Source organism: Gigantopelta aegis, chromosome 6 (assembly GCF_016097555.1).
Source record: "Gigantopelta aegis isolate Gae_Host chromosome 6, Gae_host_genome, whole genome shotgun sequence".
In the NCBI taxonomy this organism is placed as follows: domain Eukaryota; kingdom Metazoa; phylum Mollusca; class Gastropoda; order Neomphalida; family Peltospiridae; genus Gigantopelta; species Gigantopelta aegis.
In genome coordinates, this window is record NC_054704.1 from 102,043,661 (window position 1) to 102,071,458 (window position 27,798).

A 27,798-nucleotide genomic window follows, 5' to 3' on the forward strand; every position below is an offset into this window, starting at 1 on the left:
AGTTTGGGGTGGGACCTAGCCTAGTGGTATAACTTGAAGCTGTATATTAAAAATAGTTTGGGGTGGGACCTAGCCTAGTGGTATAACTTGAAGCTGTATATTAAAAATAGTTTGGGGTGGGACCTAGCCTAGTGGTATAACTTGAAGCTGTATATTAAAAATAGTTTGGGGTGGGACCTAGCCTAGTGGTATAACTTGAAGCTGTATATTAAAAATAGTTTGGGGTGGGACCTAGCCTAGTGGTATAACTTGAAGCTGTATATTAAAAATAGTTTGGGGTGGGACCTAGCCTAGTGGTATAACTTGAAGCTGTATATTAAAAATAGTTTGGGGTGGGACCTAGCCTAGTGGTATAACTTGAAGCTGTATATTAAAAATAGTTTGGGGTGGGACCTAGCCTAGTGGTATAACTTGAAGCTGTATATTAAAAATAGTTTGGGGTGGGACCTAGCCTAGTGGTATAACTTGAAGCTGTATATTAAAAATAGTTTGGGGTGGGACCTAGCCTAGTGGTATAACTTGAAGCTGTATATTAAAAATAGTTTGGGGTGGGACCTAGCCTAGTGGTATAACTTGAAGCTGTATATTAAAAATAGTTTGGGGTGGGACCTAGCCTAGTGGTATAACTTGAAGCTGTATATTAAAAATAGTTTGGGGTGGGACCTAGCCTAGTGGTATAACTTGAAGCTGTATATTAAAAATAGTTTGGGGTGGGACCTAGCCTAGTGGTATAACTTGAAGCTGTATATTAAAAATAGTTTGGGGTGGGACCTAGCCTAGTGGTATAACTTGAAGCTGTATATTAAAAATAGTTTGGGGTGGGACCTAGCCTAGTGGTATAACTTGAAGCTGTATATTAAAAATAGTTTGGGGTGGGACCTAGCCTAGTGGTATAACTTGAAGCTGTATATTAAAAATAGTTTGGGGTGGGACCTAGCCTAGTGGTATAACTTGAAGCTGTATATTAAAAATAGTTTGGGGTGGGACCTAGCCTAGTGGTATAACTTGAAGCTGTATATTAAAAATAGTTTGGGGTGGGACCTAGCCTAGTGGTATAACTTGAAGCTGTATATTAAAAATAGTTTGGGGTGGGACCTAGCCTAGTGGTATAACTTGAAGCTGTATATTAAAAATAGTTTGGGGTGGGACCTAGCCTAGTGGTATAACTTGAAGCTGTATATTAAAAATAGTTTGGGGTGGGACCTAGCCTAGTGGTATAACTTGAAGCTGTATATTAAAAATAGTTTGGGGTGGGACCTAGCCTAGTGGTATAACTTGAAGCTGTATATTAAAAATAGTTTGGGGTGGGACCTAGCCTAGTGGTATAACTTGAAGCTGTATATTAAAAATAGTTTGGGGTGGGACCTAGCCTAGTGGTATAACTTGAAGCTGTATATTAAAAATAGTTTGGGGTGGGACCTAGCCTAGTGGTATAACTTGAAGCTGTATATTAAAAATAGTTTGGGGTGGGACCTAGCCTAGTGGTATAACTTGAAGCTGTATATTAAAAATAGTTTGGGGTGGGACCTAGCCTAGTGGTATAACTTGAAGCTGTATATTAAAAATAGTTTGGGGTGGGACCTAGCCTAGTGGTATAACTTGAATCTGTATATTAAAAATAGTTTGGGGTGGGACCTAGCCTAGTGGTATAACTTGAATCTGTATATTAAAAATAGTTTGGGGTGGGACCTAGCCTAGTGGTATAACTTGAATCTGTATTTTAAAAATAGTTTGGGGTGGGACCTAGCCTAGTGGTATAACTTGAAGCTGTATATTAAAAATAGTTTGGGGTGGGACCTAGCCTAGTGGTATAACTTGAAGCTGTATATTAAAAATAGTTTGGGGTGGGACCTAGCCTAGTGGTATAACTTGAAGCTGTATATTAAAAATAGTTTGGGGTGGGACCTAGCCTAGTGGTATAACTTGAAGCTGTATATTAAAAATAGTTTGGGGTGGGACCTAGCCTAGTGGTATAACTTGAAGCTGTATATTAAAAATAGTTTGGGGTGGGACCTAGCCTAGTGGTATAACTTGAAGCTGTATATTAAAAATAGTTTGGGGTGGGACCTAGCCTAGTGGTATAACTTGAAGCTGTATATTAAAAATAGTTTGGGGTGGGACCTAGCCTAGTGGTATAACTTGAAGCTGTATATTAAAAATAGTTTGGGGTGGGACCTAGCCTAGTGGTATAACTTGAAGCTGTATATTAAAAATAGTTTGGGGTGGGACCTAGCCTAGTGGTATAACTTGAATCTGTATATTAAAAATAGTTTGGGGTGGGACCTAGCCTAGTGGTATAACTTGAAGCTGTATATTAAAAATAGTTTGGGGTGGGACCTAGCCTAGTGGTATAACTTGAAGCTGTATATTAAAAATAGTTTGGGGTGGGACCTAGCCTAGTGGTATAACTTGAAGCTGTATATTAAAAATAGTTTGGGGTGGGACCTAGCCTAGTGGTATAACTTGAAGCTGTATATTAAAAATAGTTTGGGGTGGGACCTAGCCTAGTGGTATAACTTGAAGCTGTATATTAAAAATAGTTTGGGGTGGGACCTAGCCTAGTGGTATAACTTGAAGCTGTATATTAAAAATAGTTTGGGGTGGGACCTAGCCTAGTGGTATAACATGAAGCTGTATATTAAAAATAGTTTGGGGTGGGACCTAGCCTAGTGGTATAACTTGAATCTGTATATTAAAAATAGTTTGGGGTGGGACCTAGCCTAGTGGTATAACTTGAAGCTGTATATTAAAAATAGTTTGGGGTGGGACCTAGCCTTGTGGTATAACTTGAAGCTGTATATTAAAAATAGTTTGGGGTGGGACCTAGCCTAGTGGTATAACTTGAAGCTGTATATTAAAAATAGTTTGGGGTGGGACCTAGCCTAGTGGTATAACTTGAAGCTGTATATTAAAAATAGTTTGGGGTGGGACCTAGCCTAGTGGTATAACTTGAAGCTGTATATTAAAAATAGTTTGGGGTGGGACCTAGCCTAGTGGTATAACTTGAAGCTGTATATTAAAAATAGTTTGGGGTGGGACCTAGCCTAGTGGTATAACTTGAAGCTGTATATTAAAAATAGTTTGGGGTGGGACCTAGCCTAGTGGTATAACTTGAATCTGTATATTAAAAATAGTTTGGGGTGGGACCTAGCCTAGTGGTATAACTTGAATCTGTATATTAAAAATAGTTTGGGGTGGGACCTAGCCTTGTGGTATAACTTGAAGCTGTATATTAAAAATAGTTTGGGGTGGGACCTAGCCTAGTGGTATAACTTGAAGCTGTATATTAAAAATAGTTTGGGGTGGGACCTAGCCTAGTGGTATAACTTGAAGCTGTATATTAAAAATAGTTTGGGGTGGGACCTAGCCTAGTGGTATAACTTGAAGCTGTATATTAAAAATAGTTTGGGGTGGGACCTAGCCTAGTGGTATAACTTGAAGCTGTATATTAAAAATAGTTTGGGGTGGGACCTAGCCTAGTGGTAAAGTGCTCTCCTGATATGGGGTCTGTCTAGGATCAGTCCCCGTTGGTAGGCCATTTGGGTTATTTCTCATTCCAGCCAGTCCACCACAACTGTTTTATCGAAGACCACAGTATGTACTATTCTGCCTGTGGGATGGTTCATATAAAAGACCCTTGCTACTTGAGGAAAAATGTAGCAGGTTTCCTCTCTAAAACTATATGTAAAAATTACCAAAAGATGTTCGACATCAAATAGCCGATGATTAATAAATCAATGTGTCTAGTGGTGTTGCTAAACAATTTGTTCCACTTTAACAAATAATTGGTACACTTCTCTACAGCAATTTTGCCCTCAAAACGAATGGCTTTTTTTCCTTTCAAGAAAATGAAGGCCAGTATGTTAATCTACTCACCAGTAATACACACAGACAGTATAAAATTAAAAAAGTATGCAACAAAAGCCATAACATATAGTGTTTTCCCTAGCTTGTTTTAGCATGGTGCAGCACCATGCCTCAATCAGCGAAAATGGTGAAAATGCCCCAAAAGTGTTTGGTCTACCATGCCTTGGCCAATTTCTAGGGAAACCACTAACATACATGACAATTACTAAACTGTCATTAGCCAGTAAAATATTTACACAAAGACTGAAGAAAGGAAGGAAATATTTTATTTAACGACACACTCAACACATTTTATTTACGGTTATGTGGCGTCAGACATATGGTTAAGGATCACACAGATATTGAAAGAGAAAACCTGCTGTCGCCACTCCATGGGCTACTCTTTTCAATTAGCAGCAAGGGATCTTTTATATGCACTATCCCACAGACAGGATAGTACATACCACAGCCTTTGTTACTCCAGTTGTGGAGCACTGGTTGGAACGAGAAGTAGCCCAATGGGCCCACCGACAGGGATTGATCCTAGATTGGTCGCGCATCAGGCGATCGCTGTACCACTGAGCTACGTCCCACCCCACACAAGACGGTGTCCAAAAGATATTTTACTAGAGTGATGAGTTTACAGTCATGGTATTTTGTCTGTAGAGGTAGAGCTGGAACCTAATTCACTAGTCTTGAGATATTGCAATGCAATGCAAAGAGACTTGTAAAGATGATGCAAAGTTGACTGAGAGCTGTGAATTAGGCTCCAGATCTCGACCACTATACAGAGTTCACACTCATTCTGTAGTACATTATAGCCCATCTAATACTCACTGAACCAGTTCACACACTCACTCTCTCCCCCTCCCTCTCCCTCACCCCCCCTATCTCTATCTGTCTTTATCTCTCTCTCTCTCTCTCTCTCTCTCTCTCTCTCTCTCTCTCTCTCTCTCTCTCTCTCTCTCTCTCTCTCTCTGAACAGAGTTTTATATACATGAGCACAGGTGCCAAAAATCTTTCTAGAACTTGAGAAAGGAACTATAAGTATATGACAAATATTTCACAAATCACCAGATGAGGTGGCAATCTCATCTTAGGCAAGTGATATCGACTCCTCCCCACCACATACAACATTAAAACTAACATTTTAACAACATAATACTTTATCACACGCCAGGTGTATTTAGTTAGAAACAATTTTACAATTAGAACAAACAATATTAGATCATTTTAGATACCAACTCATAATTTTATTTGCATTAACATGTTACTGTAATTAAAAGAAGAAATGTAACAAACACTCGTACAAAAAAGTTAAATAACATTCTACAAAAAATAAACACCTTTTTATCACACAATATATACTGAAAATATACTTTGGGACAAAAGAAATGCATGGCGCAAAAATAATTCTAAAATGTGTTGTTTTTACTGCCGGTGATAATGTGAAATTGACAGTGGAACAATGAAATGTTGCAATTTTAAGTTACAATAACAGACATGCACATAATTACATGTAATATCATATATAATAATTTATACTATGGAGATTATGTACATGATATTTCTATGGACTCACATTTTTTTTTTTTGTTACACAAGAAACATACTTCTGCCTCATAAGCTAGTCATTTTGATTATCCAAGGAATTGTGTTTTACATTTACGCTCTTCCCTGCAAACATGAGACGTCCCAATTTAAATAAACAAGATTTTTACAGTGCTGAGGCTCATCATGCCCAATGCCAAATTAGCCAATGGCTAAAATTTGATACAAAATGGCTACAACATTTAGTATCCAACTACTCAACTTTTGTTTACCGTAGTTTTTTAAAACACATCGACAAATCTGACAGATCAGAAAAATGGCTAAAACAAGATTCTTTCCAGAACGACCACAGTGCATTTCTCTAATGTGACATTTGTTTTGAAAATTCAGAATAAACTAAATCTTTTGCATGACTATAACGGAGTAACAAAGTCTGTATAAATAAAACCAAACAGCAATAGAATACTATTTATATAAATAATGTTGTAACAAATGTTCCACCAAGTCAACATCATTATATATTCTTGCTGTAGTTGTGATCTACAAATGTGTTACTGGTTACTTCCCTTCATTTGAAAGTAAGATTACATTACATTTTTCATTATCCAGTCCTTGAAATGATGATCATTTAGCAATGGCCATTTGGTACCAAAGTAAATACCTCATAATGAAAAATGCTGACACAGATTAATTTCACAAACATTTTTACAGCAGCACTACTGATTGCCGTTGCAAATTTCGACGGCAGAGTATTTTTATTTTTTAAATGGCAGTTTATTAGATAAAAGCCGTACATCCAATCATTCACATGAAAGCCACAAATGATGTCTAACTGAATGGACATAAAATTACTAGACCAGTTGTGAAACACTGACACACCACAGTAGCCTCACAGACATATTATTATTATCCATATGTTATTATCCAATTTTGGGAAATGATGTCATAACACGACCCAAAGACCATGTGGGTGCCCTACCCACGCATTAGTACCCCTTGATATAAAATCATGGACAAGCTAGTGCAAAATTTCATCACCAAATGTATTATGTACATGGTAATTATCAAGCTGAGCAAGATATTACATTCCCCACTAAAGACCAATAAATGTATTCACCTGCTAAGCATTTAATTTTTTCCAAGCACTTCCAATTTTGAGGACCCTAGCACTCTATCTTTGTATCTGCGTCTGTATTGTCAGCTAAGTCATCATCTTAAAGGAATGCTTAAGCAAGGCTTTTGGACTGGTATGTATATTCAGTGATATATAATGCACATTATTGCTTAATATCAACAGGTATATTATTATATTTAATTAATAAAACAGTTAAATGTGACGGAGATTAGATATAACGGGTGCAGCCATTTTGTTCCATTCCAGTGAATACGCCCTCTGGCGAGCTGGTGGTTACATAATACCCAATACTTAACGCATAACATCAGGAATGAGCCTTAGAACTAGACAAACAAATCTACCTGCTTTTTGCGGGATGATAAAATAGTCATGCATTGCAATGTTCCTTAATAATACACATCCCAGTAAGCCAGCAATAAGTATATATTATTTTTTAATACAAAATAAACCACCATTGTCAAAGTGGCTACACAACAAGTTGAAATAATTCTACAATGTTTTGTCCATGCATTAACCTACGTACTGAAATTATACAGTGTGTTTTCTTAGTTAATTGGTCTATTCGTCTGTGAGATAACTCTACCTGTGATTCCTGATTGGCAGGCGTGTATTTGAGTGGTAACCAGACGAGCCAATTAATTGATGCTGTCTAGACACAAAAATACATACCGGTATTGTGAAATATTACCAGTCACCCTTAAAATGGTAATGGACATGGTTTATTACTGTAAATAGTGCTGTAAAACTATTGATTAAGTAGACTTTCGCATCTAAAACCACAGAACTGACCAATTACGTAGTCCCAAAGAAAAGAAAATTATCACTTGGGTATCGTAGGTTGTCTTTTTTGCTCCAATATAGCATACTAATAGGCCTAATAAGTGTACATTTTTCTTTTGGATTATTTAACAGAGAAAAATACTATAACCCCATTTTGTTCCGTTTATATATTTAGTTAAATAGTTTATTATATTATCACGTCATTTATGTTGTTTTACCAGTCAAGTTGATCAAAGAGAAGCACCTTGTCGAAAATTACTGCTTTTCTTTACACTGTGCATACAGGAGTTGGTCAGGAGCTGACATCACTTCGCCCCAAGCGAGCTGTACCGACGCCTCGAAAAGAAAAGAAAATGGCTGCCCCCAGTTAGCAGGAATAATCACGTTTTTTATTGAAATTAAAATTAGGCGTGTTTCATTTGTTAAAATGTCAGTATGTGTTGGTGGTCCGGGTATGCATCTTTTCAACACATAAGGCTCATGTTTTAGTTTACTCTCCCTTTAATGTTTCCCCATATAGGCTAATCAAAGCAAGTAGTCCAAGACAGACCCAATTAATTGCGAAAAAATTAATTGCGAAAAAACACACATACCAAGCAAGGTGAAATGTGACCACGAAAATTTCCCTCTACCATTACACCTGTCACTCAATGACCGTAATAATCGTGGTCTAACTAGACGAATCGCTCGTGAAAGGATGAGGTAAATATAACATTTAGCATCCATATACCTCGAGATTCTAATTACAAATTTATGTCTGGTGGACATAATATGCTATCCCCCTTTAAAAAAAGTGACATTTGTGACTATGACAGTGTTTCTGCCAGAAAGACATTTTTGGGTATGGCGCTATGGAATTGAATGCAACCACAGTTAATGGGGGACTCCCCTAGAAAGAATGTGGGTTAAATTTAGAATTAGCATTAAGAAAATCAGACAGTAATGATAAGAGAAATCAATTTTGCCAAAAGGTTAACTTAAAAAACAAATCTGCAAAAACATTTGGGTATGGCGCCATACCCATTTTACCCTCTGGCAGAAAGTCTGTATTATGCTGACAAAGTAATGTAACTGATAGCCAGCTGTAGGATCTGGGTGGACCGTAACGGTGCCTGGTAGCCAGCTGTAGGATCAGGGTGGACCTTAATGGTGCCTGGTAGCCAGCTGTAGGATCTGGGTGGGGTTTAACGGTGCCTGGTAGCCAGCTGTAGAATCTGGGTGGGGCTTAACGGTGCCTGGTAGCCAGCTGTAGGATCTGGGTGGGGCTTAACGGTGCCCGTCAGGTGTAACCATTACCAAATACAGGTGGCTAAACCGTGACACCTGTAAGCAGTAGTTCTCTTAGAATGAGCACAGTGGATGCTACAATAGCTGTTGCCCATGGCTACCATTCCAATGGCTTCTTCAGCATGTCTAATCAGACAGATTCCCGAGTGAACTGCATACAGTAAATCAGGTGTTAGCGAGCATAAAATATTGGTGAATTTAGCCATACACAAACAGCTAATGTTTCATGACGGTAAATTTAAAACCACCTACAAGAGACTGTTCTGCGAAACACAACAATGGTTACATGCTATTGATGATAACAATAGTTAGCATGCATTTTACTGCAATTTTCTCCTAAATTTAATTACCTTTAAGGTACATAATGTCAAGATATATCAAAGTATTCATTCAGTCAATCCTACAAATTAAACTTCTTTTTTGTAAATGTCTGATAATGCAGACATCAGTAAACTTTGATGTCACTGATATGTCACCTATGTGGATTTTGTTAGATTGCTAATATTTTATGATTTACAGTATTCAGCAAGTTGTTAATGATTCCACTTGTGCTGGTTAATATTTCTAATAGGAGGCCATTATCACAAGGTAAGAACGTCAGTGGGTTTAGGTCTCCATATACCAACACATACATCACTGCCAGCACTTGCCAACACCCGGTTTTGATAGCTGATCTGAAATACACAGGGAAAAGAAGAAAGCAAAATACATTTAATGTAAAGATGCCATTAAAACAGAAGTTCTATTTAAGTGCATAAAATTTTGATCCTATAATTTTTGGAATTACGAACAATACACATGTAAAACGACATGACATGAGTTTATTTGATACATAAATATTGTATTGCTATTTGTCCTAATCTGTACCTGGTTTCGTAGACACAGTCACATTACAATACTTTCCATCATGCTTTTTTTTTCATTGGGTTGTAAGGCAATGGTGACTTGGTGATCACCTAGGAGCAGCCAGTCTTTAAATTGTTATCACACATGTGTGTATTTTTACTATGTATTATCAAAAACACCGAATGGAGTTTTCACCAATGGGTGTGTAAGAAAAAGGTACAAATCATATTTGACAACAACATCCCCCCCCCCCCCCCCCCCCCCCCCCCCCCACCACATGCAATATTCTCTCTGTTCTGGTCAGTTACTAACTACTGGTTATGTGACTTACTCCTGCTATATCACCCGTGTGATTGGTCAGTGTGTTGGTAGTATTCTCTCTGGTCAGTTACTAACTACTGGTTATGTGACTTACTCCTGCTACATCACCCGTGTGACTGGTCAGTGTGTTGATAGTATTCTCTCTGGTCAGTTACTAACTACTGGTTATGTGACTTACTCCTGCTACATCACCCGTGTGACTGGTCAGTGTGTTGTTAGTATTCTCTCTGGTCAGTTACTAACTACTGGTTATGTGACTTACTCCTGCTACATCACCCGTGTGACTGGTCAGTGTGTTGATAGTATTCTCTCTGGTCAGTTACTAACTACTGGTTATGTGACTTACTCCTGCTACATCACCCGTGTGACTGGTCAGTGTGTTGATAGTATTCTCTCTGGTCAGTTACTAACTACTGGTTATGTGACTTACTCCTGCTACATCACCCGTGTGACTGGTCAGTGTGTTGATAGTATTCTCTCTGGTCAGTTACTAACTACTGGTTATGTGACTTACTCCTGCTACATCACCCGTGTGACTGGTCAGTGTGTTGATAGTATTCTCTCTGGTCAGTTACTAACTACTGGTTATGTGACTTACTCCTGCTACATCACCCGTGTGACTGGTCAGTGTGTTGATAGTATTCTCTCTGGTCAGTTACTAACTACTGGTTATGTGACTTACTTCTGCTACATCACCCGTGTGACTGGTCAGTGTGTTGATAGTATTCTCTCTGGTCAGTTACTAACTACTGGTTATGTGACTTACTCCTGCTACATCACCCGTGTGACTGGTCAGTGTGTTGATAGTATTCTCTCTGGTCAGTTACTAACTACTGGTTATGTGACTTACTCCTGCTACATCACCCGTGTGACTGGTCAGTGTGTTGATAGTATTCTCTCTGGTCAGTTACTAACTACTGATTATGTGACTTACTCCTGCTACTTCACCTGTATAATTGGTCAGTGTGTTGATAGTACCCTCTCTGGTCAGTTACTAACTACTGGTTATGTGACTTACTCCTGCTACATCACCCATGTGACTGGTCAGTGTGTTGATAGTATTCTCTCTGGTCAGTTACTAACTACTGATTATGTTACTTACTCCTGCTACATCACCTGTATAATTGGTCAGTGTGTTGATAGTATTCTCTCTGGTCAGTTACTAACTACTGGTTATGTGACTTACTCCTGCTACATCACCCGTGTGACTGGTCAGTGTGTTGATAGTATTCTCTCTGTCCTGGTCAGTTACTAACTACTGGTTATGTGACTTACTCCTGCTGCATCATCCGTGTGACTGGTCAGTGTGTTGATAGTATTCTCTCTGTCCTGGTCAGTTACTAACTACTGGTTATGTGACTTACTCCTGCTACATCATCCGTGTGACTGGTCAGTGTGTTGATAGTATTCTCTCTGTCCTGGTCAGTTATTAACTACTGGTTATGTGACTTACTCCTGCTACATCACCTGTATAATTGGTCAGTGTGTTGACAGTATTCTCTCTGGTCAGTTACTAACTACTGGTTATGTGACTTACTCCTGCTACATCACCCGTGTGACTGGTCAGTGTGTTGATGGTGTCCGGGTTACGGGTTGGCTCGAGGATCTTGACCGTCCTGTCGGTCGAACACGTGTACAGGGCACCCCGAGTGGACACTATGCCAGTCACTTTACCCAGGTGACCCACTTCATACGTCTACCAAAAAACAAAAGCAGAAATAATAAATCTTAATTGAGTGACTATTTGGATCAGTATAAAATATTTTTCTACGGATCTAAAAAAAATTCTAACTTAGTTTGAAACAAAATACATATACACATTTGTGAATACAATATATTATGTTTGTGAAGTTAAAAGTTGGTTTCTTTTGTTTAATAACACAATAACACCACTAGAGCACTAATAATAATATAATCATTAGCTGTTGAACATTGGATCATTCCGACAGTCTTCAGGGGAAACCTGCTACATTATTCTTTCATTTGCCCTTTCCAAGACAGGACAGCACAAACCATAGGCTTTAATATACCAACTCTGGGGCACTAGTAGGGATATGAGGGGGGAAAAGCCAATGGGTCTTTGAAGGAGTTTCAATCATATAACCCAAGCACCTCGGGCGAGCACACTTCCAACTGAGCCAAATCCCATCCCCATCTACAGATGCTAAATAATGACATATTTCTAATTATCTATATAGTCATCAGGTGTCCATTATGTTTGGAAGATGTTTTGTTTATTTTATTTAACAACACCACTACAGCACATTCATTTACTAATCATCGGTAGTCAAACATTTGTTAATTCTGACACAGTCTTAAGAGGGGAAACCTGCCGCATTTTTCCATTAGTAGCAAGGGATACACAGACAGCACATACCACAGCCTTTGATATACCAGTCATAGCGCACTGGCTGGAATGAGAAATAGCCCAATGTGCCCACAGACGGGGATCGATACCAGACCGACCATGTATCAGGTGAACACACCCCATTTTTGATGTAGCAGGTGGTTTATTCAATAAGGTAGTCATGTTTAACTTGATCCTAAAACAATGAAACTTTTAAATCTCTGATGAAAGGAAAAGAACACTTGTTTAATGACATCTCAGTACATTTTAAATAAGTACTTATTTGAACACATGCCCTACACATGTAGATAGTGAGAAAAACCTGCTACATAGGCTGTACCTACTCTACTGAGATTAGGTCAGGTTATAGGGTTTTACATGCACATTCAGAGTAAGCTGTTGTAGCACACGCCTGTCACAGGCACAGGTGCCGGCCTTGGCCAGCTCCTCTGTCCAGGACGTGGGAGAGGGGAACACCAGCACTGGCAGGTGCAAGCAAGCACCAGCAGTCTGACCGGGGTCGGTAGTGGGTGGGGGGTAGTTTGGTGCTATGGAATTTTGAATGTCCTGTAGGATTAAATCAAACGGAAAGGTTGCGCAATTTCTATGAAGGAAGTTGGGCGCATTTCTGAACAGTTCTTCAGTTCTATTAGTCCTCCGAGTCCTATGAGTTCTCAGAGTTCCATTAGTCCTCCGAGTCCTATGAGTCCTCCGAGTCCTATGACTCCTCAGTCCTATGAGTTCTCAGAGTCCTATGAGTTCTTAGAGTCCTATGAGTTCTTAGAGTCCTTGGAGTCCTATGAGTTCTCAGTCCTATGAGTCCTCAGAGTTCTATGACCACTAAGCTACATCCAACCACCCAAACAAATGTTAAGTGAAAACATTTTATTGTTAAAAGCAGCCAATGCAGATGTTACACCAGCAAATGGAATGAGCTGCATACTGGCACATTTTGACATGCATCATTCTGTATCCACAAGGGTGGGACATGGGAATTCTAGAGCCTAAAAGATTTTATCACCCACCTGGTGAACGTATAGCGGTGTCGTACAAATATGGTATGCACCACGAGGGTCATACCGGATGTACGTCTTTTCATTGGTTGGACAGTAAGTCTACCGGGACATTTTTTTTCATTCATGAAAAATTACGTTGTCAACATTCCACAATTTTTACTATATATTTCATTCATTTTTTTCTGTAATAAAAATATACATGTATATATGTAAAAGTGGGACGACCAGACAGGTAGCGAACTGGTTTGGGGACGAAATATGGATTAAAAAAAAAAAACGGAAGTAGAAGAAACTATTTTGTTAGCGGCGACCTTTGGGACATACCGTAGTGCACAGTCTTGTGATATCATTCCGCCACAGTGTAAAATGTTTACATATTCGAAATGCTGGAATTTCTATTTTTTATGACAAATATTCAATTGTTTGAAGGTAGGTAATAAATAAAATACTACACTCGTTTTTGCTAGACATCATTTTTACGAAACTCGTGAACTTCCCAAGGTATCTGACCTCACTTTCGTTCGGTCAGATACCTTGGGAAGTTCACTAGTTTCGTAAAAATGATATCTAGCGAAAACGAGTATAGTATTCTATATATGTGTGGCTGCACGACAAAAGGTGCCGGATGTCGCGCATTGTAATATCGCGTAACAGCCAATTACAATAAAATACATGAACATTTTTTTTTCTTTCGTTTTTAGCACAAACAGTTTTTAAAACAACTTAACTTTCATACTAATACATAGTTTTTCCTCAAATAAAACAATAAAACATGTTATTTGGTGATTGTGTACAACCTGTCAAATTCTAATTGTCTTTAATTACGCAAGAATTAATCACTTATTTGGCTGAGTTTATTATAAAATCTTGGACTTTTCAACGCCAAGTATTGCATACCACTGGAAAGGTCGTGAACTCTACTTTCTAAATATAGCAAGTGCGCAGATATATTTGTTACGTAGGAGTAATGCGCATTGAGACAATTTCCGTGGCAAAATTCAACAATTACTTTTTCCCAAACTACAAACTAAGAAAAACGTGCGATCGTCTGTTCAATTTATGAAGTAAAAATGCATTTGAAGTAGTACTAAGACTGTGTATGTTGTAATGCGAGACGTGAAACGTATTTAAATCAAGCTAAATCGAGACGAACATGTAAAAAAACAAGTGCCTGCTCGATTCACGGTATCAATTGAGAAAATGGCGGCGCCCGTGAGACCAGCATGTGTAATGACAAAGGAAGCTGAGGTGGCTCGCCAGTTGAATTCGCTGTTAAACATCAATGCCAGTATGAGAAACATTGCTTCTGACGATGTGTTACAAGACATTATTATGGACTACTTTGTAAGTAGGGATCAGAGTGAGTCAGAATCGGATTTCGAATCAAACGAATCTATTTACTGAAATCGAGGTGGTCATCGGGCTCATTACTCTGGCCGTGTTACAACCTGGTATGTGAGAACTTACTGTATGTTCAAAGCTGGAGAACTATTGACTTATGTTTGACTATATATACCTGTCTAGTCATAGCATTCATATTTGGTGTGAGCACTGATAGTTTCTCATTTTATTGATGGTGGATACTATTGTGCATTTTTTTTTTTTTTTTTTTTTTTAAAGGGGGGGGGGGGGGGGGGAATGTATAATGGAGGTTCAATATAAATTCTTGTCAATGGCATATACTGTTAAAACAAATATTACATGGTTACAGAGTACAGAATAACTTGGTTGGCATATATTATTATTATTAATGAAGATTTCAAGCAATAATGAATCAGGTTTTTTGTGTAAAACTTCGGACTTCATTTTCTCAAAGATGGTCCTTTGGAAAAAATCATAATTGTATGTACAAAAAGTTCAATATTTCGGAAAGTTTTCATCCGATTTTCATAATTAAAACAGAATTTTGCTCTGTAGAATGTGCTTTATCTTATTCCTTCAAAAACACCTTCTTTTTTTTTTTGACCATGTGGCACCTTTTGTCATGCAGCCACACATATATCCAATGGGTTTGGACCTCATGAATTTTGAATTCTAGAGCCTAAAAGATTATATCCAATGGGTTTGGACCTCATGAATTTTGAATTCTAGAGCCTAAAAGATTATATCTAATGGGTTTGGACCTCATGAATTTTGAATTCTAGAGCCTAAAAGATTATATGCAATGGGTTTTAGTGATTTCCCTAGAAATTAGGCAAGGCATGGTAGACCAAACACTTTTGGGGCATTTTCACCATTTTCGGGGCACTTGTTTTTCATTAAAAATGTAAAAAAAAAAAAAAAAAGACAACATTAATGTAATTTATGTGCTTGCTTTAATAAATGAATAGCAAAAGATATAAAAGGCATATTTTATTAATTAATAATATCTTTTTGGGTGTTTTATGAAGGCAATTTTAGAATTAATTACTGAAAAAGGCTTGTTTAATATCAGGGCAGCATGGCGCTGATTGAGGCAAGATGGTACTAGACTACTGAGGCATCATGCTAAAACAACCTCATGAATTTTGATTTCTAGACCCTAAAAGATTATATCCAATGGGTTTGGACCTCATGAATTTTGATTTCTAGACCCTAAAAGATTATATCCAATGGGTTTGGACCTCATGAATTTTGAATTCTTAAACTGAGTATCTACCCTTGTTAGTTTACTCACATCGACAAGATGAAAAACACCACCTGTGGTATCACACAGATTTAACTTGCCACCTTTGTCTCCAATCCACAGCTGGTTGTCCATACAGTGCAGACACATGGGAAACGACTCAAGCTGAAATAATGTAGTCATTAGTCTGCAGTGTGAACTCTTAAAGATTCCATCCTCACTTTGTAACCATTGTAACATGTTTGGCCAATATGGCTTTTTCAACCATTACAATAATTTATTAATTATCAATTACATTTTCATATTTCTTAGAATACCAGTCACCGAGTTTGTATGCTCAATGTGATCGCCAACCAGACATCTGGCTATCTGGTAATTAGACAACAGGGCTACCTCTGCCACTCAACAAATTCACCAACTGCAGATTTTAAAAACTTACACATTTTATCTTTGTGAAATAATTTTATACACTACTTATTATTTTGTTGACATAAATTTGGTGAATTTTGTGTTCACCCTGGTCACTGATTGGTGTCACTTGTATTAATCTGTGTCAGACTTGTTTGCAAGTCAGAACTTTGTGGCAGGGTACAGTGCCTTTCAACTTACTGCTAGCTTAACACTGTATATACATGTATTCTAGGCAAGAAAATGTGGGCTGGTAAATGAAGACGAAATTGTAAGTTTTTTGTTCAACTGTATAAATAAAATGTGGCTTGTGCCCATTCCCCTTCCACACTAAGGGACCACCCACCAGAGGTTGTGACCCTCACTCCAGATATTGTTCCTACAGACTTGTAAAACAATAGTGTTGTTAGCCCATCATCCTTACCTCCACTGTTTTCATGACTTTCCCAGCTGTTCTGTCGAACACCGAGATGGTCTTGTCCTCGCTGCCAGAAACGATAAAGTGGTCATCTACAGACAAGCAGAGTACAGGCCTTTTGTGGATCTTCATCGAAGTGACGGCACCTTCTCGGGGATCAACCAGGTACAGCCGGGAATCGTAACCTGCTGCAATGATGCCATTTGGTTCTATGTGTATGTCCAGAACAGCAGATTTGCATCTGAAAATAAATATACAATATAATAATAAAAAAAGAAGGAAAAAAGAAGGTTCAGTAACAACCACCTATAAAATACACGTTACTTGAAGTTGTCTATCATGGTCAGAAGTCTATAAATGTAAGATGGACGTTACTTGAAGTTGTCTCTCATGGTCAGAAGTCTATAAATGTAAGATGGAAGTTACTTGAAGTTGTCTCTCATGGTCAGAAGTCTATAAATGTAAGATGGACGTTACTTGAAGTTGTCTATCATGGTCAGAAGTCTATAAATGTAAGATGGACGTTACTTGAAGTTGTCTCTCATGGTCAGAACTCTATAAACGTAAGATGGACGTTACTTGAAGTTGTCTCTCATGGTCAGAACTCTATAAACGTAAGATGCACGTTACTTGAAGTTGTCTCTCATGGTCAGAACTCTATAAATGTAAGATGCACGTTACTTGAAGTTGTCTCTCATGGTCAGAACTCTATAAATGTAAGATGCACGTTACTTGAAGTTGTCTGTCATGGTCAGAAGTCTATAAATGTAAGATGGACGTTACTTGAAGTTGTCTATCATGGTCATAACTCTATAAATGTAAGATGGACGTTACTTGAAGTTGTCTGTCATGGTCAGAAGTCTATAAATGTAAGATGGACGTTACTTGAAGTTGTCTGTCATGGTCAGAACTCTATAAATGTAAGATGCACGTTACTTGAAGTTATCTGTCATGATCAGAACTCTATAAATGTAAGATGCACGTTACTTGAAGTTGTCCATCATGGTCAGAACTCTATAAATGTAAGATGCACGTTACTTGAAGTTGTCTCTCTCATGTTCATAACTCTATAAATGTAAGATGCACGTTACTTGAAGTTGTCTCTCATGGTCAGAACTCTATAAATGTAAGATGCACGTTACTTGAAGTTGTCTCTCATGGTCAGAACTCTATAAATGTAAGATGCACGTTACTTGAAGTTGTCTCTCATGGTCAGAACTCTATAAATGTAAGATGCACGTTACTTGAAGTTGTCTCTCATGGTCAAAACTATAAATGGAAGATGCACGTTACTTGAAGTTGTCTGTCATGGTCAGAACTCTATAAATGTAAGATGCACGTTACTTGAAGTTGTCTCTCATGGTCAGAACTCTATAAATGTAAGATGCACGTTACTTGAAGTTGTCTCTCATGGTCAGAACTCTATAAATGTAAGATGGACGTTACTTGAAGTTGTCTATCATGGTCAAAACTCTATAAATGTAAGATGCACGTTACTTGAAGTTGTCTATCATGGTCAGAACTCTATAAATGTAAGATGCACGTTACTTGAAGTTGTCTCTCATGGTCAGAACTCTATAAATGTAAGATGGACGTTACTTGAAGTTGTCGATCATGGTCAGAAGTCTATAAATGTAAGATGCACGTTACTTGAAGTTGTCTATCATGGTCACAACTCTATAAATGTAAGATGCACGTTACTTGAAGTTGTCTATCATGGTCAGAACTCTATAAATGTAAGATGCACGTTACTTGAAGTTGTCTCTCATGGTCAGAACTCTATAAATGTAAGATGCACGTTACTTGAAGTTGTCTCTCATGGTCAGAACTCTATAAATGTAAGATGCACGTTACTTGAAGTTGTCTGTCATGGTCAGAAGTCTATAAATGTAAGATGCACGGTACTTGAAGTTGTCCATCATGGTCAGAAGTCTATAAATGTAAGATGGACGTTACTTGAAGTTGTCTATCATGGTCAGAAGTCTATAAATGTAAGATGCACGTTACTTGAAGTTGTCCGTCATGGTCAGAAGTCTATAAATGTAAGATGCACGTTACTTGAAGTTGTCTATCATGGTCAGAAGTCTATAAATGTAAGATGGACGTTACTTGAAGTTGTCTATCATGGTCAGAAGTCTATAAATGTAAGATGGACGTTACTTGAAGTTGTCTCTCATGGTCAGAACTCTATAAACGTAAGATGGACGTTACTTGAAGTTGTCTCTCATGGTCAGAACTCTATAAACGTAAGATGCACGTTACTTGAAGTTGTCTCTCATGGTCAGAACTCTATAAATGTAAGATGCACGTTACTTGAAGTTGTCGGTCATGGTCATAACTCTATAAATGTAAGATGCACGTTACTTGAAGTTGTCTGTCATGGTCATAACTCTATAAATGTAAGATGCACGTTACTTGAAGTTGTCTGTCATGGTCAGAACTCTATAAATGTAAGATGCACGTTACTTGAAGTTGTCTATCATGGTCAGAACTCTATAAATGTAAGATGCACGTTACTTGAAGTTGTCTATCATGGTCAGAACTCTATAAATGTAAGATGCACGTTACTTGAAGTTGTCGGTCATATTCAGAACTCTATAAATGTAAGATGCACGTTACTTGAAGTTGTCTATCATTGTCAGGTCTGCATTGAGATCCAGACGTCTAATATAGGTATCCCACGATGCAGTTGCCAGTACATTATCCAGAGATTTAATGGACCAAATCCACCCCTGAAAGAAAATCACAAAAGAAAAACGAAAAAGCATTATATGCAGTCTTATAAGTCGGTGACCACCCAAAAGACAGATACCTCAAAATGACTATACATGGCTGAAAACATTACTAATGGCATGCCTCCTACTTTAAATAACACAAGTACCATGAAACCTGTCTAAACCAGACACTCACGGGACCAAGTAAAAAGTCCAGTTTTAAGGTGTATCTACTTTACAGAGGTTCATTTCTGTATGGATATTTAAAATAAAAAACATCTGGTTTTCACTCAGTTTGAACTTTGAGGGAATTCCAGTGTCCAGTCACAGAATACAGAATATAAAGAGATTTATTCATAATTTATTCAAATGCCCCAGTGGTTTAGTTGTACAACAGCCTTGAAACTGATTCTATGTATTAAAACAATACATGTCCTTTACCGAGCACAACAAACTTTCTTATCTCCTACTTTCATAAATGAGCCAATCCTTATGAAAGTCAAATTTGATCTATAACTGTATATGATAAAGCTATACACATAATTTCTGGAGTCTATAAACTATAAGTGAGAAAGATGGACGGATGGATGAACAGATAGATGGACAATAGGAGAGTAATAACAGCTTGTGTTATAAACAGAAAAAGAAGAATCAAATATATTTAATAACAAGTAGACAAAATCCTACTTTGTGAATTTTGCAGTTACTATAAATCTTCATATCCCCTTTAGATGTCGGTTTGTTGACATCATACTTCTGAAGATTGAGAAGTGACAGGTAACGATCCCGGGAGCCAGTGGCTAACAGCTGCCCATCCTGTGGAGTAAACAAACATATAGCTACCTCAGACCATTTGCTCAGCTGATATTTCTCAAGTGCATGCGATTTTGCTGAGTTTTTCACCTCACATGGTCGGGAGGAAAATATCTACTGTGTTTGAACTACATGTGTATTAGCCGAGCTGAATTTACCAACTCACTAATACAGGGTTTCTGCCAGAAAGAATAGTTTGGGTATGGCACTATGGAATTGAGTTTTTGGAATACTGTCAGAAAGAATTCCCAATCACAATTCTTCCACATATGATGAAAATATTGAGGAAAATAGTGTCTGAGCATTATAAATAAAATTAAATATTTCAATAAAATATATCCTGTTACTATTAGGCTGTGGATTTTACTCCATTGAATCGACACATTAATCATAGAGTAATGAAGAGTCATTAATTTTGTCAAAAGGTCAACTAAAAAAATTAAATCTGCAAAAGTATTTGGGTATGGTGCCATACCCAAAGAATATTTTTGGGAATGACATTTTACCTGAAACTCGAAAATTGTGTCAAAAGTGAAATCATTGTGATAGTTGTACCAGAAGCATATGAGCTCATTTTCATTTCAACTCATTTGTGTCCTTATATCTAATTAAGGTTCAAGCATGCTGTCCTGGGCACACACCTCAGCTATCTGGGCTGTCTGTCTAGGACAGTAGGTTAGTGGTTAGATGTTAGTGAGAGAGAAGAGGGTGTAGTGGTCTTACACCTACTCATTGAGTCGTTAAATCTCGCTCTGGGTGGGAGCCTTTACCGGGCTGCGAACCCTGTACCTACCAGCCTTATGTCCAATGGCTTAACCACAACACCACCTAGGCCGGTAAATTAGATCAGCACTTAGCTCATGGTTTGTATTGAAATTGCTTTGAGCCAACAGCTGAGCACAAAATCTCAAGTAACATATTGCTTAGCCAATAGCTCTCAGTATGATAGGCTTTATATACATTCAAAATGTGCTCACTTAATGTTTCGTTTGACACCACGAGAGCACACTGATTTATTAATTAATTATTGGCTATTAGATGTCAAACATTTGATATTTATGACATGGGTATTTCAACAAGAATTCTGTAGAATTAAGTGTTTTGCCTGTCATAAACTTATTCAGTGTTGCTCATAGTTACATCTCAAAGCCTATTAAAAAATTATATTTATTTAATTATTTAATTAATAATAATAATATATATTTATTTAATTATTTAATTAATAATAATAATAAAAAATAACTAGTCACATAAAATCCATAATTAATTTAGCTTTAAAAATGAAATTAAAGTTGAGACAGGTAGCTGATAGAGTGAACTGCAAGAAACCAAGTGAACATGGTTGAGACAGACTGATATAGCAGGAGAAATTGGATTTTTTAAACAGTCTAATACATATAAGATAATGATAGACAAATGCAGTTTATTTCCATGCTATTTTCTTACCTGCATCAAATGTACAGCATCCACAGACGCAAAGAGCCCAGCATTGTACGTGAAGTGTTCCAAACAGTCATCCACATTGGTCCACACTTTGTGTGCATGCTCTCTCTCCACACAGGCCTGCTGCCAGTCAAATGGATCCACTGCAGAAAGCAAACAAGACATTTCTCAAAATAGATTATTATGAAACTCACAGCACATGTATGTAAAACAGATTTCAGAAATCAGTTACTGTGTTGGAAATAAATAAAACAAAACAATATACCATAATCAATTAAGTTATTAAATGCTAGTGTTTTCCCTAGCTTGTTTTAGTGTGATGTATTTCACCCGGCTTCTTAATATTACAGTAATTCTCTGTAAATCATTATTAGGCTTTTCTTTTTCTTGCTAATATTCATAATCTCATACTTTTTTGTCATGTAAATATATATATTTTTTTAAAACTGTGTTTCATAAAAAGACCAATGTAAAAATATATATCAGAGTTTCTGCGAGAGGGTAAAATGGGTATGGCACCATACCCAAAATTTTATTTTTTAAGTTAACTTTTTGACCACATTAATTATTCTTTATCATTACTGTATAATTAAATTTTCTTTGCATCTATACACTTTACGGCAATCTGATTGGTCCAGAGGTGCTTTTATTTTTCGTTCATATCTCGATGAACCCCCAAAAATTAAGCCACGCCTACTACCCCCCACCCCCCCACCCCCGACTCGCACTACTTTAGTGCAACAAGCCGGATTATTCTGGCAATATTTTGAAGAAAACACACGTGAAAGCTACAAAAAATGTATACAATAAATTAATGGAAAATGCTATAGCAGAGTAGACATATACACATTGATTAAAAAAAAACACACAAAAAAAACAACCTCTTCGCTAATCATGACATGAGACTCTGTCGTTGGCCAAAGAAATCATGTAGGAAACTTCACGTCTGTAACTTACTTGTAAGCGATGTTCAACAGCTGTTGACAAAAATTAAACGGTTCCACCAACAGCATAAATGTTAGGCACGTTCCCTTCATTCACTTTCATAAAATATAAACTAAACACGAATAGGACAATTCCTTCCAATATAGGCCTAACTAAATGATCCGTAAAAATGCACAGCAGCTACTTAACCCATTTTCTTTCTGGAGGAAGTCCCACATAATGTCGACTGTGATTGCATTCAATTCCATAGCATCATACCCAAATATTTCTTTCTGGCAGAAACACTGTATATTGATTTAAATTTCTTTTATGATGCGAATACATAGTTTTTAATAATTTATTTAGATCATTCATTGCACACACACACGTTATGATAATCTGATTTTGAGGGTGGGATAAAAATAATTTTCACAAAACTGACTGGATTATTTTATCTGTAATGCTTCAAAATTAACTTTATTTGAAAACAGTAGATAGATTTTTCAGATTACTTCAACATTTATTTTTAAATCATGGGTACCACATCCACAATATTGTAATAACTCACATTCTCTGATTCTGATTACCTGGTATCTGGTACACACCTGGTATTGCAGGATATAGTTTAGGCCATCGGTGTCCAATTCTCATTCTCCAGTAATGATCTCCAGACAGGAGATGATTAAACCGCATGGACATCTGCATAAGCATGTTAATGACATGTGCATCGAGGAAATTACAAATAGACAAAATGATGATATCTGGAAGATCCTCTAAAGTCAACAGATGTGGAGGAGATCCTTCAGGATTGTCCATGTCGGCTTCTAAGGAATGATCACTCATCTTCCGTTCGGTCCCATCGTAAATGTTGACATTGATTGGGTGCAAACCATAACCTAAAAGGTATAAAGGAATAGAAACATTAATCTGAAATCATACTTTGCTTCTTAGTTCACTTTAACATTTCTATAATTAGTTTCTCCTACTAATAAATTTGATTATTCTTTTGTTAATCTGTTTATAATAGATCTGGGCCACCTTTGTAAGCTATGATGTCACTAAAATACAAAACTGTTCTATTTTTGGTACAATCTGTAAAAACATTGGTAAAGATATAAAGAAAGAAAGCAATAACTACACACTATGAAGAATGTTGTCTACTCTACAAAGAATGAAACTCTGTCTTCTTAACTGGTTTATCCTATATCCTGAAAAACAGTCTAGGGATTTTTGAAACTATATTAGGACTATAAAAATCATAAATCCATTGTAAGCTATGATGTCACTATATATACATGTAATCAAATGTTTGACAGATAGGCCAGAAGCAATAGATCAAACTGGGAACAAACTGGTAACAAGATGAACTTTTCAGAAAAGTATGATAAAAACCTATCACAAGTCCTTACAAATCCATGAGAGCTAACTCAGGAATTCAAGATGGCATCCAAAATGGCTGCCATTATCTGTTATCTTTGCAACCAGATATAATATAAATGCAAAGAAAGTGTCTAAGCATAAGCTTTCAGACACAAGCAATGCAATAAAACAGTTAATTACCAAAATGAATATGATGTTAACTACCAAATTCAATATGAATTACACCTTTTATGACTATTTTTTTAACTCTGAGCTTGTTACCAATTTTGTTCAGGGCTGGAACTATAGTCAAAGTTTAGAAAAATACTCAACAAGGCATACATCAAATTTGGTATATCTTGTTCAACTCTCTGGCCTCCTCGTAATTTTAGTGTATTAACCCAGTTAATAATGGTATGCAAATTTGCAAGGTCTCCAGGTAATGTGTTGCTGTGGATGGGCCATTTGCTTACAAGCCAACAAGACCTGTGTACCTGAGTGCAACGTTTTCAAAGCTTTAGTTAAAATGCGTGACATCAAACTAATTTGTGCTAATCGTGATGATGTCATATTACCGATGGTGGCGACTTTAGTGCTGTGATTTACTATAAATTGAATTAAAATGTTATTTTAGAAGTGTTATAGGATAAATAGAATTCACTACTCGTGTTTTTTTAATATATAAAATATCAACCTCGTCTAGTTAATCGGTTAACATAGACTCGGTTGATATTTTCCATATGAAAAAACAACCATGACGAACAACTTTACTTTATTTTATTTCATTAACTTTAATTTATTTGTACTTTTATGTTATTACATTAACTTTAATTAATTTTTAGTTTTATGGGTTTTGTTGTATTTATTATGGAATGAGAAATGACTTCACCAATCCTTTTCCACCTACAAGACTGTTCCGAGTTTCATTTTTCTCCCATAAGGCACCACATGTTTTAAACAAAACCCATACAGTCGGACGTTTTTCCTTTAATTCAAAGTGAAGATCATTTTAAAGAAAGTATTTCTTAGTCTCCATATGCTCGAAATAGATCACAATACACTGGTGGCACCTAAGTCTGTGCACCTAAGCATTTGTGTTATATTTTTAAGTTAAAATCTTTCTTTAAAAATATTTGTTTCACCGCCACAGTACAATGGAACAATAAACGTGTTACTACTGAAAGTTATTTTAATTTTAATGTTTATTAAACCCAAGTAATGAGCGCATTTTTAGTGGGACCCCCCTGTATTTACTGGCCTGCATGACGGCACTTAAGTCTGCGCAGCAAACATTAAAACAACCATTAAATCTGCCATTAATATTTTACAGAAATAGTAAACAAATAATGGATTCGAGTTTTTTGTAAGTTCTAAACAACAAACACTCCTGTTATAGTAGTTTCAGAAAAAATTAGATTATGCAAATGAGATAAATATAAATGGTGTCCCATGTTCCTTAGTTTGGACAACACAAAATGACAACATAAAAAAAAAATCCAATGTCAAAACTTTTGATCATTATTCAACGCACGTTGTCTGTTATTAACTGTAAATGAGCACAAATAATGATAATTTTGAAACAGACTATAGCTAAAATAGGCCATGCTGTAAGTGCAAACTTCAAAGTCTGTGTGCAGCCATTTTGCATTGTGTCACTTGGAGGGAAATTCAAAGTATGCTTGGATATTTACGTTAACAGATAAAATAAAACATTCATTTCATTTATAGATTCATAAATTACAATAAAGTATGTATTGAAGTTTCTATGTAAACTTGTGTAAGTTGATATACAAGGTTGATCATTACAGCGTTGACAGACACGTGTTGACAGGTGATAGAAAAACACGTTGATCTAGGCTAACAAAAGTATAGTTTTAGTGCATTAATTCAGAGTTTGTTTTCAATCAAATTGTTATCTACCAGTTTTATACATATATTCACAATCAAGATGTGCTGTTTTAACAATGGTTTTATGAATTAAATTAATGTTGTTTGTTTGTTTGTTTACAAACATACCCCAACATTTGTTTCAAGACGTAATGTAACGTAATTAACGTGCGCAGACTTCTGTGCCACGCAGACAAAGGTGACATGAGTGTACATAATTAGGGTGAAAAAACGTGATGGTTGTCGTTATTTTAACCTCAATTTCATTCTGAGCAAAATTGCTCGGAATGGTCATATCACTGCTAATGGTGTAATGCACCCATCAGATAAACGTTAACTTGTGCTTGATAGATACATGTAGATAGATAGCTAGTTTAATGTGTCCATATACCACTAGGGTTTCGAACATGCCCATCCTGAGTCCGACCTCCAATAAGATCGGTGGCCTGACTCAGCAATTAGCAAAAAAGTTAATAGAATTAAAAAAAAAAAAAAAAAAAATTACAAGCCAAAAGAATTGACTGCTCAACCGAATATTTATATAATTTGGAGCATTTTAGAAGGACAGTCCAAAAATAAATAAGAGAAAGAAGAGAGGATCAGACTATTTAATAATATTTAAAAAAAAAAAAAAAACGACATCAAACGAAGGTCTAAAGGTTTAAAGTCCGATCTACATGTCCACGTGAGTGGCCTCGTTAAGGCCGTTTGGAGGGGGGAGGTAAGTTGGAGGTGGGCAGAATTTGCAATAAAATTTAGAAAAAGGTCAAAGACCTAAACCAAATATGGAGAATAATCTTCATGTCTGGAAAAAACTTAAGTCCCAAAAAATAAAATTAGAGCTTCATAATCTTTCCCCCGAAATGATTTTTAAAATCCGATGAATCGTCGGGTTGTCCATGTTGGATAGCAGTAAACCCAGATGGTAGACACCTGACCGTCGGACGGTAACACACAAAGCTGGTGAATCGCCCTCTAGCATTACTTTGTGTAATGCAAAGTCCCCCTCTGCACGGTTTGTTGGAAGCGGCTGGTATAACTCGTGCTTCGGAACGCTGAAGAGCTGCCTGACGTCCTCTTTGTGGCACTTGACAAGCCGTTGGTGGCGCTGATGAAGTTTGCCGGCCTGTAGTGACCACTGTTCGGCTTGTCTCATGTCGGGTTGCGGCGGTCGACTAAGAGGAGGGCATGACTTGTCTTGTTGCTCGCTCTGTTGAGCGGTTGCCTTCCTCTTCGCAACGGTGACTGATCAGGCCTGCAACTCAACAGGGGCCTTCCATGGTGTCGGTGGCATCGCTGGAATCACGAAGATCGGAGAGAGTGGGGAGTGGGGGTACCGTGGTGGTTCTTCGCACATTGCTGTGTTTAGAACCGCCCCTGGCATCTCTGGCAGATCAACGATGGCAGGCTGAGCAGGCTGAGCAGGCTCTGTCCGCTTTGTTGTCCGGTTGGGTTGGGGGTGCTTGCACTTCAACTTGCAGTCAACGTTAATCTTGATGAACTAGCACGCCTGCAAGGGGCCCAAACTTTAAAGGTATTTCATAACTTGTAATTTGGTTGATAAGAATTTTCATTAAAATGCATTCTTCGTGTAGATTTTTAAAAAACCTTACCTTATTAAAGATTAAGATCAAACACTTGCATCCTAAAAATAGATTAAACGACTTGAAACGGTGACTAATTATTCAAACAGTAACAAATCAAAACTTATTTTTAAGTAACAGTAACATATGCATAAATGTGAAAGCAAACTTATTAATATAAGTTACAGACTGCAACGTTAATAAGTTACCATTAATATTATTTGACAGTCAGGAGTGAAAGTTAAAATACTTTGTTTTTGTTTCATCGCAGCAGTGGTGATAAAGTATTCTATAAAATCGGGCCCTGGGTCTGCTGCTGCATTTTAAACTAACTTCAGACCAATCAATTAATAAAAAAAAAAATTGTATATGAATTATGTACAGATATGAACAATAATATCAACAGCAAGAAAAGAAAAACAAGACATGTTATAATGGTTACAATATCCTAGTACAATTATAATTTATATACTAGTAACAATATTTAACAAGTGACAATGCCATTAGGTAGGAGA

The 27,798-nt window shown here is 37.0% G+C and overlaps 1 protein-coding gene across 2 annotated transcripts; it reads right to left on the reverse strand.

The window, feature by feature from the left end:
* Positions 1-7,691: 7,691 nt before the first annotated feature.
* On the reverse strand, positions 7,692-27,564 carry LOC121376109 (F-box/WD repeat-containing protein 9-like). 2 transcript variants are annotated; one of them, XM_041503904.1, is made up of 9 exons: positions 27,493-27,564; positions 23,060-23,350; positions 21,534-21,673; positions 19,962-20,090; positions 19,180-19,292; positions 16,567-16,801; positions 15,786-15,899; positions 11,304-11,462; positions 7,692-9,273 (listed from the first exon to the last, which is right to left on the reverse strand). In XM_041503904.1, exons 2-9 carry the CDS (start codon positions 23,295-23,297, stop codon positions 9,181-9,183), a joined length of 1,221 nt encoding a protein of 406 aa, XP_041359838.1. In that variant the 5' UTR covers positions 23,298-23,350; positions 27,493-27,564; the 3' UTR covers positions 7,692-9,180. The 2 variants fall into 2 exon arrangements, with proteins under 2 accessions (XP_041359838.1, XP_041359839.1); XM_041503905.1 differs by lacking the exon at positions 27,493-27,564 and adding an exon at positions 27,314-27,447.
* Positions 27,565-27,798: the final 234 nt, after the last annotated feature.

What these genes read in the sequence shown, in the direction of transcription:
- LOC121376109 (XM_041503904.1), bottom strand. Translation starts at nt 23,297, where the DNA reads ATGAGTGATCATTCCTTAGAAGCCGACATGGACAATCCTGAAGGATCT. An exon ending in ATGCTGTACATTTGATGCAG is followed by an intron (nt 20,091 to 21,533) that starts GTAAGAAAATAG and finishes TTTACTCCACAG; the next exon opens with GATGGGCAGCTGTTAGCCAC. An exon ending in GTAACTGCAAAATTCACAAA is followed by an intron (nt 19,293 to 19,961) that starts GTAGGATTTTGT and finishes ATTTTCTTTCAG; the next exon opens with GGGTGGATTTGGTCCATTAA.